General features: G+C 59.4%; 1 protein-coding gene across 1 annotated transcript; it reads left to right on the top strand.

Annotated features, from left to right (window-relative positions):
* Nucleotides 1-4: 4 nt before the first annotated feature.
* On the top strand, nt 5-16,100 carry LOC133341533 (adiponectin-like; the record flags this gene model as incomplete). The annotated part of the gene is made up of 5 exons (XM_061550217.1): nt 5-112; nt 416-599; nt 4,195-4,502; nt 5,467-5,580; nt 15,943-16,100. Coding segments are annotated over 5 exons (765 nt in total), but the record flags the coding sequence as incomplete, so codon positions are not given.
* Nucleotides 16,101-16,290: the final 190 nt, after the last annotated feature.

Raw genomic sequence — 16,290 nt, 5'->3', positions numbered from 1 at the left:
GACCTCTCTGACCCCGGTGACCCGGGGTCAGGATGAGGTTAGTGAGGGCACCGAGGAGGTCACGCCCGTGGAGGCGCAGCCCGAGGCGGAGGTGCAGCACGAGGCGGAGGAGGTGCGAGTTGAGATGGGCTCGAATCGTCGAGATGTGTGTGTCATGGGCGGTGTTGGTGACGGCGATTGGTGGTGGTGATGGCGGTTGTGGGGGTGGCGATGATGATGGTGGTGCTTTTGGTAGAGGTGATTGTGGTGGTGGTGGTGGTGATAGAGGCCATGGTGGTGGTTGTGCTGGTGGTCGTGGTGATGAATGCGGTGGTGGTGGTGGTGATACTAGGCATGGTGGTAGTTGTAAAGTGGTTGTGTGGTGGTTGTGTGGTGGTTGCTTAGTTGTTGCTCAGGTGTCCCCCCCTCTCCCCAGGTCCCGGACGCCTCTCCCCCTGTCGACCCCCCCGCTGTAGGGGACGGGCCCCCCGCCAAGGAGGGGCACGGGGCCCCCCACTACCCGTGCCTGGGGGTGCCGGGGGTCCCGGGGCACAACGGAGTCGCGGGGCGAGACGGGAGGGACGGGAGGGACGGCCAGACGGGGGAGCGAGGGGAGCCCGGTAACACACACACAGTCACACGCACACACACTACCTCGTCACACACACCTCGTCACGCACAACAACCGCCATTTGCCACTAAGTTGCGGTGACGTCACCACGACGCTTGTGCCAGGCTAGGTGCACTTTAAGACCACGTGCAGTGTCGAACGCCCGCTGGCAGGAGGTCACGGGACAGACCCAGCAGGTGCCATGGGTTGACTGATTGAGATGACTGGCCGATCCACCACCTGTGCCCCTACTGTGCCAACTTGCTGTGCTTTAGCCACCCGGCGCTCCGCTCGTTGTTGTTGGAGGGCGACTGCCTCCAACTGCCCATTTGCGTCCTTCACGAGCCTCCTCCACTGAGGCCGTTCTTGACACCGCTGGTACCAGTCATCGGCAAGTCCACTCAGCTCCATGTCCTCCTGTACCACATCACTCCATCTCTTCTCTAGCCCGTGCCGCGCCCGTTTAGCCCCCTCGATCCGGCCGAACAAAAGCTGTTTAGGCATGCGGTGGCTGTGACCTCCTCACACAATCCGGCCTGGTTAAACCCAGGATGGATCGCAGACAGGCAAGCCTGAATGTTTCTAACCTGCGAAGATGTCCCATTAGGGGGATCCACGTTTCGCAAGCGTAGAGAAGGGAGGGCATGACCGTGGCCGAGAAGACCCGAAGCTTCGTGTGGAGCGACAGACCAGTTAGCTTCCATCCATCGTGTTACACAGCCGATTAAAAGATTCGGAGTGAAACCTCTGCTATCAAACCGGAAGTGGTCATACGCACACTGCCCAGTTATGGAAAACTCCCAACTTTCTCCACAACTGCCCCATCACCAATGGTGAGCTGAGGGGGTGGAGTGTTTGATGGCACAAAATACCGAGGCAGTTGCTTAGTCTTGGTGGGGCTGATGGTAAGACCCCACCTCCTAGTAACAAGCTCCTGGTCGAACAGCAGCGCCTCCAACTCCTTACTCCTCTGAGTGAGTAGCACTCACCAGATCATCAGCATACGTAACATGATTGACCAATAGGGAGCCATCCCTCGACCGTACCCGGGCACCGGTCAGCCCCCCATTGTATCTGTACCAGATGGAGATTCCTCCGGTACAGCCATGGGAGGCTTATCGCACTACGTGGTCGAAAGATGTGAAATAATGTGGGAGCCATAGGAAATCCCTGTCGCACCCCAAGGTCAACAGGGAATGGCTCCGACTCCTGGCCACGTAGCTTTACTCGGGCCTGGCCACCATCGTGAAGGTCCTTAATGATCGTGAGCAGAGAGTCAGAGATTCTGAAAGCACAATTGATTATTTGAATTTTTTATTTTATTTTATCATTTTCTATTTTTACTAGCATAAGTACCCGGCGTTGCCCGGGTGAAAAATATATTTCTTAATAACCTTACATATATACACAGATGGGCTGCTACCCCTGCCCCCCCCAGCCACGATCTCCTCGGCCGCTGTGCAGTAGTATGTACGGCCTATAGTGTGGTGGGGTGTCGAGGCCTAGTAGCGTGCAGAGCCTCTGGCCTCGCCTAGATTGCCCACCCGGCTGAGGCTGGGTACGGGTGCCGTCCCCCCCCCCCCCCCCGCGCTACAATAATACTGTCTAATCGCTATAATTTTATTATCTACCGACCCTATAATAGTAATTGCACAAATTGGGGTGGGGGGGAGTGAAGAGGACGTGAAACTTTGATCAATTTACCTCAGAGTCGCGTGTTAATGCGTGTGCATATTTTTAACGGGAATTAAAAATGACGTCCACCCCGCAGCGAATGCGTCGCTACCCGTTGCCAGGGGCAACCGCCGGACCAATCGCATCTCGCAAATCCCTCACATTTCGTCCAATGAAACTGCGTATGGTCCGGCGACACACAGACAGACAGACAGATTTGCGATTTTATATATATAGATTTTCTATCCACATGACTTTACTGAAAGAACCAAGAATATATATCCTCAGTGTGCCTGGCAAGGCGATGTTGAATAATCTTTGCCGGGCTCTATCTTGGCACACTGAGGATGGAGATGCCCCTGTAGTTGTTACAATCTGTGCGGTCCCCTTTCTGAAAGAGGGGGACCACCAGGGTATCCTTCCAATCCTGCAGTAACTGTCCAGTGGTTCAGACAGTTATTATGATGTCATATAGGGCAATCTGCACACAAACGCCAGCACTTTTCTTGATCTCAGACTCTGGATCACCTTCAGTACTTCCTCAACAGATGGCACTTCAGCCAGTCACTCACAGGGGGTGACTACTTCCAATGTTTGAGGTACCACAACCACAGCAGGTTCATCCCCACTTTGCCCCATGATGTTTTCCAGGTTGAGGAATTTCCCCTCCCCTAGAACCTGACAGAAATGCTCAACAAATCTGCAAACATGTTTCTGGGGGTCGGACATTAGAACACCTTTCTTCCCCTAAGGTTGGTGATGGGTGTGGCGCTGCAAGTAACTTTTTTGATACAGTTAAAGAGTGATTTGTGATCGCCGGCTACTGAGGCAGACTCCATATCCTCAGCAACCCGCGACCACCACTCATCTTTGCAGCACTGCATGGCTCTCGAAATCTCCAAGCTAAGGCTTGCGGTAAGCCTCCTCATTCTCTGACGTGGGATGCTGGAGATGGTGGGAGTGGGCCTGTTGCTTTTTCTCAACCAGCCAGAACACCTCCTCCATTAGCCAGGGTCTCTGGGGAGGTCTGGACCGTGTACCCAAAGCAGCCATTGCAGCTGCATGAGCCACAGTCCTAAACCTTGCCCATTTCCCCTCGGCATCAGGAGAAGGGGAGGGGGCGATGCCAACCCCAGCTGCAAGTGGTGATGAAGTTTTCACTTGCAACTGTCATCAGCTAGCTGAGACCAGGCCACTGAAGGTTTGAATGGGGTCCTATTCAAACCCACAACCACACACCATGCGCCGATGACGGAACAGCGTGTTGGTGGTTACAAGCCCATTGGCTGCACATAAGTCTATCAGCCTTCTAGCGTTGTTATTGAGCTGATCTGGCCCATGCCTTCCAATCACTCCAACCCAGGTGCCATCATCGTGACCCACTCGGGCATTAAAGTCACACAACAGGATCATGCTATCCCGGGAGGCCACTTTAATGTATCACCTGTGACAGTAGGTCATTGAAGGCATCTGACTAATCGGCCTTGGGCTGCATCCCTCCACTGATGTTCATCATCGGTGGGAGCTTAAGCAACCACCATCACCACTCCTCGCCCATGGTTGATGGGGAGGCGATCCCACAGTAGTCTGGGGCTTACAGATTCCAACACCTCACCGCCACGCTGCCATGCCCCCTTCATCTTTTGTTCAGAAGAAGAGCCACTCCCTGTTATTTGACAGTCTCCTGCCCCGAGTAGAGGACTGTCCACCCCTCATGGTGACAGGAGCCATAGCCAGTCCAACGAACCTGCTGAATACCGCAGAGATCCAGGCGGTACCGGTCCAGCTCCCGACAGAGGAGCGGCAGCCTCTCCTCCACAGTGAACGTTCGTGCTCACCGCTACCACTACCGCTCCCCACGCCCCCGTCGCACACCGTACACGACCCCTAACACCGTACAACCCCCTGTGTCTCCCCCCCTCCCTCCACAGGGGTGCAGGGTCCCGCCGGTCCCCCGGGCCCCCCGGGATCCTCTGGCAACCCCGGCGTGTCCGCCCGGGGCTTCCCCGGGCACCCCCAGAGCTCCTCCTCACTGCTGACCCCCGGCCCCCCCCCGCGCTCGGCGTTCTCTGCGGGGCTGGGGGCGCGGGCCCCCCTTCCCGGGACCCCCATCTCTTTCACCAAGGTGCTGTACAACAGCCCCCCACACTTCGACCCGGAGAGCGGCAAGTTCACGTGCGTGAGCCCCGGACTCTACCTCTTCTCGTACCACCTCACCGTGTACACCAGCCACGTGAAGGTAGTCACCCTTTAACACTCACCACACTCACCACACTCACACCTCACCGTGTACACCAGCCACGTGAAGGTACTCAACACTCACCACTCACATCACCACACTCACCACACTCACCACACTCACCGTGTACACCAGCCACGTGAAGGTAGTCAACACTCACCACGCTCACCTCACCACACTCACCACGCACATCACCACACTAACCACACTCACCGCACTCACCACACTCACACTCACCTTGTACACCAGCCACGTGAAGGTAGTCAACACTCACCACCCTCACCACACTCACCACACTCACTCACCACACTCGCCACACTCACTCACCACACTCACCGTGTACACCAGCCACGTGAAGGTAGTCAACACTCACCACACTCACCACACTCACCACACTCACACCTCACCACACTCACCACACTCAACACTCACCACACTCACCACACTCACACCTCACTCACCACACTCACCACTCTCTGTGTGCTCTCTGTGTGCTCTCTGTGTACTCTCTGTGTATTCTCTGTGTGTACTCTGCGTACTCTCTGTGTGTACTCTGTGTACTCTCTGTGTGCTCTCTGCGTGCTCTCTGTGTACTCTCTGTGTGTACTCTGTGTACTCTCTGTGTGCTCTCTGTGTACTCTCTGTGTACTCTCTGTGTGTACTCTGTGTACTCTCTGTGTGCTCTCTGTGTGTACTCTGTGTACTCTCTGTGTGCTCTCTGTGTGTACTCTGTGTACTCTCTGTGTGCTCTCTGTGTGTACTCTGTGTACTCTCTGTGTACTCTGTGTGCTCTCTGTGTGCTCTCTGTGTGTACTCTCTGTGTACTCTCTGTGTGTACTCCCCATGTACTCTCTGTGTGCTCTCTGTGTACTCTGTGTGTACTCTGTGTGTGTACTCTGTGTACTCTCCGTGTCCTCTGTGTGTACTCCCTGTGTACTCTGTGTGTGTACTCTGTCTCCCCCAGGTGGGTCTCTACCAGAATGGCCGCGGGATGATCTTTACCTACGACCAGTTCCAGCCGGGGGACGTGGACCAGGCGGCCGCCACCGCACTGCTCCCGCTGCGCGCGGGGGACCAGGTGATGGGGGGGGGGTGATGGGGGGGGTGATGGGGGGGGGGTGATGGGCCATGAGTGATGGAGGGAGCACGATGAGTGATGGGTGATGGAGGGAGCACGATGAGGGATGGGGGTGGGGGGTGATGGGAGATGGGTGATGGAGGGAGCACGATGAGTGATGGGGGGGGGGGGGATGGGTGATGGAAGGAGCACGATGAGGGATGGGGGGGGGTGATGGGTGATGGAGGGAGCACGATGAGGGATGGGGGGTGATGGGTGATGGGAGATCAGTGTTGTAGCTACGATATTTTGCGCCCGGGGACAAACTAAAAAATTGGCGCCCCCCCCCCCGTTTAATCACATACCAACATGTAATTACATGGCATGTAGGCTGTGTGTGGCGGGATATATAAACTTTTAGGTTGAGGTGTAGATTTGTGCAGTAGTTTCAGGCTGCCGCGCCCGCCGCAATAAGTTATAATGTGATGTGGGGGTCGCTAGCCCCCGAGATCCCTCCCTCGATAACGCTAACGGCCGGGCTAACATCATCAATCGCCCCCCCGCTGCTAAGGGAACCGCTGCTAAGTTCCTCACCCATGGTGTGGGAGCCGTCGCCCGAGGATTCCCCTCCACCGCGGGTCCGCGTAGCAGGCATGGTTAATTACGTACGCGCACACCCACACACACAGCTCTGCACGGCACTCACTCTTGCGCCACTCTGCGCCGCGCTGGCCGCTCACGTTACGATCGCGCACCTGGGGTACGCCGATTTCGCACGACGAGAGCTTACGCATACACCGTACCACACGCGTTCATACTTATAACACGGGATCACACGAGCACACGCAAGCGGGGCACGCGCCGACACAACGACTCAAGTTGCCGCCGCCGTGCGCGCGAGATAAACCGTACAACAATGCGCAGCCGATTACGCGCTCGAGCCGCGGGGCTGGGGGTCAGGGACCCACCACCACGCCGCACTTTACGCACGTAACGAGCACACGCAAGCGGGGCACGCGCCGACACAACGACTCAAGTTGCCGCCGCCGTGTGCGCGAGATAAACCGTACAACAATGCGCAGCCGATTACGCGCTCGAGCCGCGGGGCTGGGGGTCAGGGACCCACCACCACGCCGCACTTTACGCACGTAACGAGCACACGCAAGCGGGGCACACGCCGACACAACGACGCAAGTTGCCGCCGCCGTGCGCGCGAGATAAACCGTACAACAATGCGCAGCCGATTACGCGCTCGAGCCGCGGGGCTGGGGGTCAGGGACCCACCACCGCGCCACAACTTTACTGCACGTAACGAGCACACGCAAGCGGGGCACACGCCAACACACAAAAGTGCTCTCCCCGGGCGTTAACACACACACCTCCGTCCCCGCACAATCGTACAGAGACCACGGCCTTTACGCATACAACGACCACACACCCGCGAATGCAGTGCACGCTAATACCACGTTCAAAACACCCAACAACACGGTTTTGTTACTACGCTCGAGATTTTATTAGCCCTTGTTAACCCACCGAGCCACCCGTGTGTGTGTGCGGGCCAGCAAGGCGCTTCTAACCCACTCTCTAGTGGCGTACAGCCCTATTCTATGCTGCGCTCTCTGTTAAACCGCTTTCCTACTCGTCCTTACCCCGAACTAACCCTCTCCTATGGATCCTACTCTCCGCTCTGAGGTGTTGTAAGGCGCGTAATACGATACCGTCTGTAGTCCTAGGTGACCTTGCGGCGCTCAGGTCGTCCTGCAGACGATCCTGCGGCTCGCCCGATGACTCCCTCGTCGTTGACCCCGTGTCACTACTCCAGAAGAAGAGAACTCCCTACTGCCCCTGCGTTTTCTTTTAAACTATCCACATCAAAGGCTAGGCGCCCCCGTCCCGACCGCCTTGGTCTCTCGACCAATCCTGAGCCTAGGATTTCCCGCCCTTTTGCGATCCCGCCGGCCTTTGACCTTTTGACCAATCAGCAGCCCCGGGTCCTGATCCTAGCTATCTGCCTTGCTGACCCGTGTTTGTGTTTGTATGCGTTTCTAACTGCGGGGCTCTCTGAGCTCGCCGTGGTCGTGCGATCTCAAATCCGCCCACGGCGCCGCAGTGTTACTTAGCCTGGGAAGGGTCCTGTCCAATTCCCTGGCCCTGAGAAACCGTGGGGTAACCCCCCGAGGGGGCCCTCGGGTGAAAACTCAGGGTAGGTGACCCGACCACAAGGCCCTACGTGGGTGCGGGTGCGTGCTTATGTGGGGGGGGTGATGGGGGGCAGTGCAGTGGTGGAAGCCGGGCGGCTCCCTGGCTCGGCAGAGCAGCCCCGTCGTTGTGGCACCACATAGCCCCCCGGGGTGCCAGTCCCCGTCCCGGGTTGACTGGAGCACCTCGCCTGGGTTGCCCCCACGAGGTATCGCCGCGGGGTCCGCGGGATTCGCCCGGCCCTTGTGGCTGGCCTCGGGGGTGGCTGGCTCCGTCTCCTGGGGCTCCGGCGGTGGTCTCCTCCTCCATTCCAATGGCTACCCTCGGCCTCTGGCACCTGCGGGCTGGGGAACAAACTCAGAGGCGGTGGGGTTTAAGGGTCGCCGTCCTCGTCGCCCCCGGCCCCGCCCGGGGCCCCTTGGAGCCCGGGGCTCCAGGGGGCCCATATACTGCGCGAGGCCCCCGGGCACGGGGGGTGGGGGGACCCCGGGGTTTCGGGGTACTTGGACGGCGGGGCTCCCCCCCTCGGGGGCTGCTCGCCACGGCTTCAGTCGGCGGATGTTGACCACCATCTCCCGGCCCCTCTCTCCTCCCTGAATCAGCACCGTCCATGGTGAGATCTGCCGTCTCACAATCCAGGGTCCTCGCCAGTAGGTGGTCAGCTTCCCCACCTGTCCGGCACCGACGCGGGGAGTGTACAGCCACACCTCGGAGCCCGCAGTGTAGAAGGGGGGCTCCATACGGGGTCGGGCGCCCTGCTCTTGCCGCTGGTGCGCGGCCTCTCCGTGCGGGTAGGCTCGGCCCCTGGCCCCTCGCAGGGTCTCCAGCAAGTGCTCCACGGGGTGGCTCCCTTCCTCCCGTTGCGGCAGAGGGACACCGAACAGCAGATCTGCGGGCAGGCGAGACTCGCGACCAAACATCATTAGGAACGGGGTCTGTCCTGTAGATGTGTGAACGGCGGTGGTGTAGGCGAACAGGGAATAGGAGAGGTGTTCGTCCCAGTCCTGTTGATTCGCGGCCGCCATGCGTTTAAGCTTCCCGGCCAGAGTCTGGTTCATCCTCTCTACCATCCCGTTCGCCTGGGGGTGATACGCCGTGGTTCGGTCCTTCTGGATCCCGAACTCTCGGCACAGCGCCTGGAATAGTTCGGCCTCGAATTCACTACCCTGGTCGGTAATGACTCGTTCGGGGATCCCGCACTTAAGTACGTAGTTTTCCACGAAGGCCCGGGCCACTACGAGGGCTGTTTTATCCGGGATAGCCACCGCCACGGGGTAGCGGGTGAAGTACTCCACCGCTACGAGAATATATCGGTTGCCCCGGTGGGATCGTGGAAAGGGCCCCTGCAGGTCGATTCCGACCAACTGATTCGTCCGACTGACTCGGAACGGCCTCAGGGGTACCTGGTACCTCGCCGGCTTTTGCCCACACTGCTGACAGGCCCAGCAGCCCTGCACCCAGGCGGCCACATCTTGCGCCAATTTAGGCCAGAGATACTGGCGACGCAGAGTCTCCCGGGTGCGCCGTTCCCCATCATGGCCCCCGAGCGGGTGGTCGTGTACCAGTTGTAGTAGTTGGGGTCGCACATGGGCGGGAACGCAGATGCACCCCGGCTGCCCAGCGTCGGCCAGTTCCCTCACCACCCCGTTTTCTACACACAACCGGGCATACAAACCGCTCCAGGGTCCTGGTAGGGCGCTCTTTTCCTCCCGCAGCGCCGCCTCCACTGCCGCCAGATCCGGATCTCGCTGCTGGGTCTGTCTCAGCTGCTCGTCGTTTAGGCCCGGGAAGGCGCAGCCGACGTCCTCCTGGATCCGTCCGATTGGGTCCCGAGCCGCGGGTCCCGCGCTTGCCGGGCGGTCGACGGGATCCTCAGTGCCACCTGTGAGGGTCTCTGTGGCACACACTGCACTCTCTCTCGCTGGGGAGGGGTCAGTGGCCGCGGCCTCTCGGGGGTCCGTTGCCTGCCGGCAGCGTCCCCCCGTGAAACACGGGCAGGCCTCCTCCGCCCTCGTCTCGGCGTACACCGTGGGTCGCCTCGACAAGGCGTCCGCGTTTGCATGCGTCCGGCCAGCCCGATACTCGATTTGCAGGTTGTACTCCTGCAACTGCGCCAACCACCGGGCCATCTGCCCCCGCGGCTCCTTGAATGTAAGAAGAAACTGCAGAGCATAATGGTCAGTGCGTACGCGACATCTCCTGCCGTACAAATACGGCCGGAACTGTTTGCATGCGAAAATCACGGCGTACAACTCTTGGCGGGTCACGCAATAGTTCAGCTCGGCCCCACTCAAGGTCCGGCTGGCGTACGCGATGACTCGTTCCGTCCCATCCTGTACCTGTGACAACACCGCGCCCAGCCCGCTGCTGCAGGCGTCGGTGTCCAAAATAAAATCGGTGGTAAAATCGGGGAAAGCGAGGGTGGGGGCATGGGTGAGGTGATCTTTGAGAGTGGTGAAGGCCGTCTGGCAGGTCCCCGTCCACTGGTAGGGGTGCTTAGGGGAGGTGAGTTGGGTTAGAGGGCGTGCAATCTCGCTGAATCCCTTTACAAATCGACGATAATAGGTGGCGAGCCCCAAAAATGATCTGATCTCCGTCAGATTCCTTGGCCGTCGCCACTCCACTACGGCGCGTACCTTCTCCGGATCAGTGTGCACGCCTGCCTCGCTGACGCGATGCCCGAGGTACCCCACCTCGCGTTGTGCGATGTAACACTTACGTGGCTTGAGCTTGAGATGAGCCGCTCGCAGTCGCTGGAACACCTCTCGAAGCCTGGACCAATGCTCAGACAAAGATCTACTGAACACTATCACATCGTCCAAGTAAATCAGGCACTGTTCCCACTGCAAGCCCCGCATCACCAACTCCATCAACCGCTGGAACGTCGCGGGTGCGTTAGTGAGTCCGAACGGCAACACTCGAAACTCAAACAGGCCTATCGGGGTGGTGAATGCTGTTTTTGGCCGATCCTCCTCCGTCATCTCCACCTGCCAGTAACTGGACGCCAGATCGAGGGTGGAAAAATACCGCGCTCCTGCGAGACTGTCGAAGGTGTCGTCGATGCGGGGTATGGGGAAGGCATCGCCGAGCGTGACTGCATTTAGTTTACGGTATTCGACGCAGAACCGGGTTGACCCATCCTTTTTCGTTACTAGTACCACCGGGGCTGACCAGGGGCTCGCCGAGGGCTGAATTATGTTATCGCGAAGCATGTCCCCAACTGCCTCTTTGATTTGGGCGCGTTCAGGTGCGCCCACTCGGTACGCAGGGAGTTTGATGGGTCGGGCTGCACCGGTGTCAATTTGGTGCTTAACAAGATCGGTCCGACCCACGTCCGAGTCGTGTTCACTGAATACGTCGGCATACTCCCGCAGTAACTTGCGCAGCCGATCGGCCTCTCCCTTAGGTAAATCCGCCCATGGTACATGTAACGCGTCGAGCAGGGGAACGACCTCGGCTCGGGGAGTCGGGCCGACTCGCCAGGCCAGGTCCTGGTCACCCTCAGGACGCCCGGGGTCCTCAGCCCAGAGTGCGAACACCGAGTCGTTAGAGTGGCGTGCGTGCAGGGGGTGTACGGTGGCTATCGGGGTGCGCCGTCGTAGTATCGCTGGGGTATTGTGGGGGTTAAACATCCGCATAAACAATCGGTCCCCATCTGCGTTTACCAACGTGGCGGATCCCACTATCCCATACCGTTTTGCCAACTCCGGGTGAGGAGTTAGCATTACCTCCCCTGATGGTCGGAGCGCGGGGTCGGTGGGGGATGTTGCCACCGGCACCAGCATCTCGGTGAGCGGGCCGATGGTGACTGCCGTCACCAGGATAGCGGCCACAGGTGCGAAGCGGGGGCGCGTCGGTTCTCGTCCCAAGAACGGTATCCGCTCGCCGTTGCTCTCCATGGTGGCGCATCGCTGGCGGGGTTGCACGTTGAGTCCCAGCCGTTCTAAGAGGTCGGTACCTGCGATACACTCGTGACACAACGCACTCGACACGTAGAACTCCTGGGTGCACACCTGACTGCCTATGCGGACCTCTAGGGTGGCTCTCCCCAGCAGCGCGCGGTCCGGTGCCTGCAGGTGACGCACGTCGACCCCGATCGCGCTGCAGTGCGCTGCGCTCACGAGCGAGGCCACCGCCCCCGTGTCCAGCAGGATTCGGGTACGCACTCCTTTTACCTCCCCTTCCACCAGCGACGTGGCCCCCGTGATCCCCGCCACCAGCTCCCGCAGCCAGTCGCCAGGAGTCACCGTTTCTGTGGGCGTTGTTGCTGGAACCTGTGTGGAGATCACTCGCTCGCCATTATTCTCACAGCTTGTTTGTGTCGGGGCTACGTCGATTTCACCCCCCGGTGGTCCCCTCTCTAGGGGGGCCTTAGTGTTTGACCTTAGCTCTTGTCTAGCTCGGGCGACCTGAGGACAGTCCCTCACTAGATGCCCTCGGCGATCGCACATATAACATGCCCGGGGAGGGGGGGCGGCTCCGTAGTGGGCCCCCTGCCCACTCCCTCCCCCCCCATTACGCCGCTGTCCACCATCCACCTCTAGTCGGGCTACCCTCCCAGATAACCCTCCCACCGTGGCGCGTAGGTCCCCCATTTCGGATCGGATGGTCTCAACGGAGGATTGCAGTTGGGTCATATTTTTATTCGTTTCCTCGCGTACCTGGGTTACCTGGCCGGAGACATCCTTTATACCCGTTTGTATACCGGCAACCCATCCCGGGGTTGTCTCGCGGGACACTGGAGGCTCTCTTTCTCGGCCCCTTACCGTCCTCGCGAGCTCCTGTTCCTCCTCCTCGTCTTCCGAGAGCAGGCTCGCAATGGCGCGCTCTCGTCCCAGCCCCCGGAGCTGCGCGCGTTCGCTGTGAATTCTTTCACACTTACGTGCGCGCTCGACAAGGGTGTTAAAGGGAAGACGTGGGCAGCTCATGTCTGGCTGCCACCACGCCGTGCAAGACAGGTACCGCTGGATTTTTTCGGCGGCCAGTTCCTCAATAACATCAGTTGTGTACCCCGGGCGTGCAATCTTTGTTAACTCGCGCAAATCCTCGGCGTAATCACGTAGATCTTCGCCAGGTTGGCGACAGCGCGCCTCTAAGGCCGATTTTGCTTCCTCCTCGTCATGCGTGCCAAAACGCTGATCGAGTCGGCGCATCAGCTCCTCTAGCTGTGTCTGTGCGCTCGCGGGTAACGCTTCTACAAAATCGGCTGCCCGCCCATCAAGATTCATATTAAGTTGACGTACTGCCTGCGCGTCCGTCCATCCATTAATTTCCTTGGCCCCTAAGAGATTGCGGGCGAATGCCTTCCACGAAGGGGCCCCCCGGCCGGTAAATATTAGTCTTATTTTAGCGTGAGGTAACGCGGGGGTCCGTACCGCTTCCGACACCAATTTGTGGGGGTCGCTAGCCCCCGAGATCCCTCCCTCGATAACGCTAACGGCCGGGCTAGCATCATCAATCGCCCCCCCGCTGCTAAGCGAACCGCTGCTAAGTTCTTCACCCATGGTGTGGGAGCCGTCGCCCGAGGATTCCCCTCCACCGTGGGTCCGCGTAGCAGGCATGGTTAATTACGTACGTGCACACCCACACACACAGCTCTGCACGGCACTCACTCTTGCGCCGCTCTGCGCCGCGCTGGCCGCTCACGTTACGATCGCGCACCTGGGGTACGCCGATTTCGCACGACGAGAGCTTACGCATACACCGTACCACACGCGTTCACACTTATAACACGGGATCACACGAGCACACGCAAGCGGGGCACGCGCCGACACAACGACTCAAGTTGCCGCCGCCGTGCGCGCGAGATAAACCGTACAACAATGCGCAGCCGATTACGCGCTCGAGCCGCGGGGCTGGGGGTCAGGGACCCACCACCACGCCGCACTTTACGCACGTAACGAGCACACGCAAGCGGGGCACGCGCCGACACAACGACTCAAGTTGCCGCCGCCGTGCGCGCAAGATAAACCGTACAACAATGCGCAGCCGATTACGCGCTCGAGCCGCGGGGCTGGGGGTCAGGGACCCACCACCACGCCGCACTTTACGCACGTAACGAGCACACGCAAGCGGGGCACGCGCCGACACAACGACGCAAGTTGCCGCCGCCGTGCGCGCGAGATAAACCGTACAACAATGCGCAGCCGATTACGCGCTCGAGCCGCGGGGCTGGGGGTCAGGGACCCACCACCACGCCGCACTTTACGCACGTAACGAGCACACGCAAGCGGGGCACACGCCGACACAACGACGCAAGTTGCCGCCGCCGTGCGCGCGAGATAAACCGTACAACAATGCGCAGCCGATTACGCGCTCGAGCCGCGGGGCTGGGGGTCAGGGACCCACCACCGCGCCGCACTTTACGCACGTAACGAGCACACGCAAGTGGGGCACACGCCGACACAACGACTCAAGTTGCCGCCGCCGTGCGCGCGAGATAAACCGTACAACAATGCGCAGCCGATTACGCGCTCGAGCCGCGGGGCTGGGGGTCAGGGACCCACCACCGCGCCGCAACTTTACGCACGTAACGAGCACACGCAAGCGGGGCACACGCCGACACACAAAAGTGCTCTCCCCGGGCGTTAACACACACACCTCCGTCCCCGCACAATCGTACAGAGACCACGGCCTTTACGCATACAACGACCACACACCCGCGAATGCAGTGCACGCTAATACCACGTTCAAAAACACCCAACAACACGGTTTTGTTACTACGCTCGAGATTTTATTAGCCCTTGTTAACCCACCGAGCCACCCGTGTGTGTGTGCGGGCCAGCAAGGCGCTTCTAACCCACTCTCTAGTGGCGTACAGCCCTATTCTATGCTGCGCTCTCTGTTAAACCGCTTTCCTACTCGTCCTTACCCCGAACTAACCCTCTCCTACGGATCCTACTCTCCGCTCTGAGGTGTTGTAAGGCGTGTAATACGATACCGTCTGTAGTCCTAGGTGACCTTGCGGCACTCAGGTCGTCCTGCAGACGATCCTGCGGCTCGCCCGATGACTCCCTCGTCGTTGACCCCGTGTCACTACTCCAGAAGAAGAGAACTCCCTACTGCCCCTGCGTTTTCTTTTAAACTATCCACATCAAAGGCTAGGCGCCCCCGTCCCGACCGCCTTGGTCTCTCGACCAATCCTGAGCCTAGGATTTCCCGCCCTTTTGCGATCCCGCCGGCCTTTGACCTTTTGACCAATCAGCAGCCCCGGGTCCTGATCCTAGCTATCTGCCTTGCTGACCCGTGTTTGTGTTTGTATGCGTTTCTAACTGCGGGGCTCTCTGAGCTCGCCGTGGTCGTGCAATCTCAAATCCGCCCACGGCGCCGCAGTGTTACTTAGCCTGGGAAGGGTCCTGTCCAATTCCCTGGCCCTGAGAAACCGTGGGGTAACCCCCCGAGGGGGCCCTCGGGTGAAAACTCAGGGTAGGTGACCCGACCACAAGGCCCTACGTGGGTGCGGGTGCGTGCTTATGTGGGGGGGGGTGATGGGGGGCAGTGCAGTGGTGGAAGCCGGGCGGCTCCCTGGCTCGGCAGAGCAGCCCCGTCGTTGTGGCACCACAGTGACGTTGTAAGCCTCATTTTGGCGCCCCTTTACCTTGGCGCCTGGGGACATATGTACCCCCCTGCCCCCCCCCAGCTACGCCTCTGTGGGTGATGGAGGGAGCATGATGAGTGATGTGGTGGGGGGGTGATGGTTGGATGATGATGGTGATGAGTGATGGGGAAGGCTGATGGAGGTAGAGGGGAGGGGGGGATGATGATGATGTTCATGAATCATGATTATGATGTCAGTTGAGGTTGGTGTTCGTGATGATGCTAGTGATGTTAATGTTGTCGAGGCAAGTGATTGTGGCGGTGATGGTGGCGGTGGCGATGAAAGTGGCAGTGACGGTGATGGTGGCGGTGGTGGTGGTGGTTGATGGTGGTAGCGGTGGTGGTGATGGTGGCGGTGATGATGGTGGTGGCGGTGATTATGGTGGTGGTGACGGTGATGGCGGTGGTGATGGTGGCGGTGACGGTGGCGGTGACGGTGATGGTGGCGGTGATGGTGGCGGTGGCGGTGATGGTGGCGGTGGTGTGTAGGTGTGGCTCGAGGTGTTTGGCGGACCGGAGAACGGAGGAATCTACGCTGACAACAACAATGACTCCATGTTCTCGGGGATTCTCCTCTACCCGGAATAGGCCCCGTCGCTCCAGCGCCACACGGTCAAGAACAAGAGGCAGGGACGGTGACGGTGGTGATGGTGGTTGTGATGGTGATGATGGTGATGATGGTGATGGTGGTTGTGATGGTGATGGTGGTGATGGTCTCACAATAAACTCCGGGAGTCTCCGTCAGACTTTGCCTCTATATATTGATTTATTCCACAGTGAGTTGGGTCACGGGGTCACGGGGTCACGGGGTCACGGGGTCACGGGGTCACAGGGTCACAGGTCACAGACAAGATCAGCACCCCCCCCCTTCCCCCCACGGAATTCAGGGGGATGGGGGGGGGGGCCTGCAGAGAGAAGCTGGGCCCCGAATCCAGA

The sequence above is a fragment of the Lethenteron reissneri genome, chromosome 2, assembly GCF_015708825.2.
Source record: "Lethenteron reissneri isolate LAM-NWPU_2019-01 chromosome 2, ASM1570882v1, whole genome shotgun sequence".
Taxonomy (NCBI): Eukaryota; Metazoa; Chordata; class Hyperoartia; order Petromyzontiformes; family Petromyzontidae; genus Lethenteron; species Lethenteron reissneri.
The sequence above is the reverse complement of the archived record's forward strand: the minus strand, read 5'-3'. Positions and strand labels throughout refer to the sequence as shown.